At 40.9% G+C, this 5000-nt stretch overlaps 1 protein-coding gene across 3 annotated transcripts in view; it reads left to right on the plus strand.

The window, feature by feature from the left end:
* Positions 1 to 5000, plus strand: part of LOC119583639 — a 67304-nt gene that overhangs the window by 55010 nt on the left and 7294 nt on the right. For all 3 annotated transcript variants that reach the window (XM_037932225.1, XM_037932228.1, XM_037932227.1), the window contains one exon: positions 3296 to 5000. This exon is cut by the window's right edge and continues 306 nt beyond it. In XM_037932225.1, coding sequence (XP_037788153.1) covers positions 3296 to 5000 — 1705 coding nt within the window. The remainder of the gene's footprint in view (positions 1 to 3295) is intronic.

Below are 5000 nucleotides of genomic sequence, written 5' to 3' on the forward strand. Positions count from 1 at the left end.
GGGAGTGAGCGTAAAACTTCGCTGTCATTACTCAAGTATGAGTAGACAGGTAATGTCTATGGAGCTAGTAAGATCCTAGTTGCACACTCCTTTTAGTGGGTCTTGTGGCATGGTTGGTTTAGCACTGGCCTCCGGTTTCATACCCGGAGTGACCTAGGTTCGAGTCCTGGTCAGGGAGGGTTGTTATTTATCGATATCAATGCGGCATTGCATTATTCCATCTTTCATAAAATATACCTCAGGACATCTGACTTAGGATTTGAATTGCTAAATCAATTTCCACCGAGTGCCCACGGGGAGTGAGCGTAAAACTTCGCTGTCATTACTCAAGTATGAGTAGACAGGTAATGTCTATGGAGCTAGTAAGATCCTAGTTGCACACTCCTATTAGTGGGTCGTGTGGCATGGTTGGTTTAGCACTGGCCTCCGGTTTCATACCCGGAGTGACCTAGGTTCGAGTCCTGGTCAGGGAGGGTTGTTATTTATCGATATCAATGCGGCATTGCATTATTCCATCTTTCATAAAATATACCTCAGGACATCTGACTTAGGATTTGAATTGCTAAATCAATTTCCACCGAGTGCCCACTGGGAGTGAGCGTAAAACTTCGCTGTCATTACTCAAGTATGAGTAGACAGGTAATGTCTATGGAGCTAGTAAGATCCTAGTTGCACACTCCTATTAGTGGGTCGTGTGGCATGGTTGGTTTAGCACTGGCCTCCGGTTTCATACCCGGAGTGACCTAGGTTCGAGTCCTGGTCAGGGAGGGTTGTTATTTATCGATATCAATGCGGCATTGCATTATTCCATCTTTCATAAAATATACCTCAGGACATCTGACTTAGGATTTGAATTGCTAAATCAATTTCCACCGAGTGCCCACGGGGAGTGAGCGTAAAACTTCGCTGTCATTACTCAAGTATGAATAGACAGGTAATGTCTATGGAGCTAGTAAGATCCTAGTTGCACACTCCTTTTAGTGGGTCGTGTGGCATGGTTGGTTTAGCACTGGCCTCCGGTTTCATACCCGGAGTGACCTAGGTTCGAGTCCTGGTCAGGGAGGGTTGTTATTTATCGATATCAATGCGGCATTGCATTATTCCATCTTTCATAAAATATACCTCAGGACATCTGACTTAGGATTTGAATTGCTAAATCAATTTCCACCGAGTGCCACGGGGAGTGAGCGTAAAACTTCGCTGTCATTACTCAAGTATGAGTAGACAGGTAATGTCTATGGAGCTAGTAAGATCCTAGTTGCACACTCCTATTAGTGGGTCGTGTGGCATGGTTGGTTTAGCACTGGCCTCCGGTTTCATACCCGGAGTGACCTAGGTTCGAGTCCTGGTCAGGGAGGGTTGTTATTTATCGATATCAATGCGGCATTGCATTATTCCATCTTTCATAAAATATACCTCAGGACATCTGACTTAGGATTTGAATTGCTAAATCAATTTCCACCGAGTGCCCACTGGGAGTGAGCGTAAAACTTCGCTGTCATTACTCAAATATGAGTAGACAGGTAATGTCTATGGAGCTAGTAAGATCCTACTTGCACACTCCTTTTAGTGGGTCGTGTGGCATGGTTGGTTTAGCACTGGCCTCCGGTTTCATACCCAGAGTGACCTAGGTTCGAGTCCTGGTCAGGGAGGGTTGTTATATATATATATATATATATATATATATATATATATATATATATATATATATATATATGTCTGTGTGTGTGAGCGCGCGCGCGCGTGTGTGCGTGTGCGTGTGTGTGTGTTTATTTATTTATTTATATGGATATATATATGTATAAATATACATATACATGAATATGTATACGCGCGCACGCGCGCGCGTGTGTGTGTGTGTGTGTATTATACATGCATATGCATATATAAGCATATATATATACATATATATACATATACATATATATATATATATATATATATATATATATATATATATATATATATATACATACATATAAATATGTATGTATATATATATAATATATATATATATACATATATATATATACTTATATATATACATTATATATATAATATATATATATATATATATATATATATATATATATATATATATATACACATACACACACGTGCTCGCTGGCACGTTTCCGGAGAGGCAGATGGTCCCCACCTGCTGTCACACGCTATGTTTCCGGTGGAAAAGGACGATTCGTGGCCTGAGAGGGCATTGTCAATCAGAACGGCTCTTGCCTTCACTTCGTCAGGACCTCCTTCGCCTGGCCCTCGGGGCCTGGCCAGTCACCGCGCCACCGCTTCAGCGCTTGCTCCCAGACATTGTATCCAGAATATTTACTGTGTTGTACTCTTCTTAAAAAATAAAGAGTCAAGCCGTATAGCTACTATGACTGCCCTGCCAGTCATCATATGAGGCCTCTATATAGCCTCTTTCTATATATATATATAATGTGTGTGTGTATGATACTCTTTCATCTTAGACGCTCTACTTTAATCTTAAACTGATGTCACAGTTGTTCTGATTTTATATGAATAACTCTCATTATCCTTCATCTTTTTACACAGGCATTTCACAATGACATAGAGAGGTGTTTCCATTACAAAAATAATTGCACAATTTACGGCATTAATATTTTTCTGTGGAAACGTTATCAGCTTCTGGGTCAGATGTGATGACGTGATAACCTGTTATTTGTCTATGGCGTTAATAAAGGAGACGTGGTCAGTTATATATAACTATACAACCTCCCGCGGTGACGTCGAATGTTTGAGTAGTCAGGCAAACAAATTTATTTTAAAGATCAATGTACCCAAAAAAAAACTGTTGGCATGACTACCTAGTTACTAATAGAATTCTAACATAATCTATTACTGTAGGGGTGGTACCTTACTTTTTAAATTACGTGCTCCCATATACACGCGGTTTACATTGTGCATTACATGAAATATGATTTGGGACTACATATGCACAGGCATCTGTTGTGTAATTTCAAGAAATTGTGTGTTTTCGTTGTGAATGTGATGGGTTACCAAATCGATAGTGGCAGAGGTTTCTACTCTAGGTGGCGAGTCATTTCAATTGCAGTATTTAACCTATTTACTATGACTCAGTTATATCATCATTTACAAATTATATATTTCTTCCCTACAAAGAAAAGAAAAAGATGACGTCTATGCCTTCATTAAATGAGCGCTATCAATGAAAAACAGAACAATACATACACCAAACACCAACTCTTGCACTGAGAATCCGCAGTTGTAGTAGATCTTAACTTTTTATTTTTTCTTTCAGGGTCAATCCTCTCTACCACGATGAGGATATTACTAACACTGTTCACGCAGAAGAGGAGGAGGAGGAGAAAGAAGAGGATAACAACGCTGGGAATATTGAAGATAGAAGCAATCAAGCCAAAGTCCTGCCAGAGTCTCCTCCGACAGATCGAGGGTCAATCCGTTCGTCAGGTTATGGTTCCAAGGAAACCGACTCGGTATCTGAAAGGTCTGATGGACAGGAGGACGATCTTCTTGGAAGCGAGACACATGCGGAACCATCACTATCTCTCCAAGGCGAAAGCAAACATTGCTTTTCCAGTGGTGCAAGTCACGTAAAATTAAGAAAGGAAAAAGAGCAATCAGAAGTATATCGCCAAGTTCAGCCACTGCAGTCAGTATCAGTGCTTCACAAGTCCTTCGAAGATTCATCTACACAGTACTCAAACTGTCTGAAGGTCATGACCTTGGGGAAGAAGTCCGTGGCGGCCATAATCAACCAACACCCACAGTTTGTGCACAATATCGAAGTTGGGCTGCGTCGCGTCAAATCCTTGGAAATCGTGCATCGCCAACAAAAAACACATTTTGATTCATCAACAGTGCCTCGCCCAATCTGGCCTCGTGTAAGCGGTCTTGTGGAAGATTTCCAAAAGGAAGCCAGCAAAAGTGACGCCCTCGGTCAGAAGCAAAATGCACTTGATATTATTAAGCAAGATTTACGATATGTAACGTCCATAAATGTACTTCCACGTCGTCTTCTCTCACACACTAAGTCAGTTAATCAGTTTCCAGGAAAGGATGGCATCTATGATGAGTCTCCAGAAGACATTCCCTTTAGAGACAGAGAGAACTCTGATATATCCAGATACTTCAGGAATGACAACCAAAGTCCTGGTTACCAGCTTATGTCACTTCATCCAGATTCTTTAGTTTCTGAAGACACACTTCGTATGATGAGGTATAGCCAGCATGAGGACCTCTTTCCTGATGAGAACGATCTTGAGTCAGCAATTCAGTTTACTTCAAGAGAATCCCCCCTGGTGATGCCAGATTTTAGCCAAGCCATGTATACAAGAGGACTTTATGCGACACTGAATAGAGCAGCTTCTCTTAACACCAAAGATATTGTCAAACCCCCTTATAAAAACAAAAGCAGAAGCTTTGATATTACTCATCGAAGCTTCAAGTCAAGTGCCAAAAAAAGGGGATTAGCAAATGTTAAAGACCTTTGGGAAAAGAGTGGACTAAAGACAAATGGTAGAAAACTTTTAGTGGACGTTAGTGATGCGATATCCAGCAAGGGGGAGGATCATGATGAATCACGGAAACAGGCTTTCAGCGGCAGCAATATGCAGCAGCTAAGAAGCCTCGAGTCTATCCTCATGGTTACTGAAAGTCGATCCGTAAAATTGGATACCAACGACACTGTTTTAACGATGCAAAGTTCCCACACTTATGAAGACCTCACCAGTTTTGACAGCAAATATCCTAGTCATCCAAATACCGAATCCATGGAAAGCAAGTCGTCTGGTACGTATGCTGAAATAGGCGACATTTTTATAGAAGGTATTGATAACCCCGCTTTCCTTGGCGATGGAGAGCACTCTGGATATAGCATTGCACAGCCTGTCGCTCTCGTTGATAACAAGCAGAGAGCAACTAACAAAAAAGTGTTAGACCCGGACAGGCTTGCACAGTTTAAGAAAAAAATTAATGAAAAACTA

The sequence above is a fragment of the Penaeus monodon genome, chromosome 17 (assembly GCF_015228065.2).
Source record: "Penaeus monodon isolate SGIC_2016 chromosome 17, NSTDA_Pmon_1, whole genome shotgun sequence".
In the NCBI taxonomy this organism is placed as follows: domain Eukaryota; kingdom Metazoa; phylum Arthropoda; class Malacostraca; order Decapoda; family Penaeidae; genus Penaeus; species Penaeus monodon.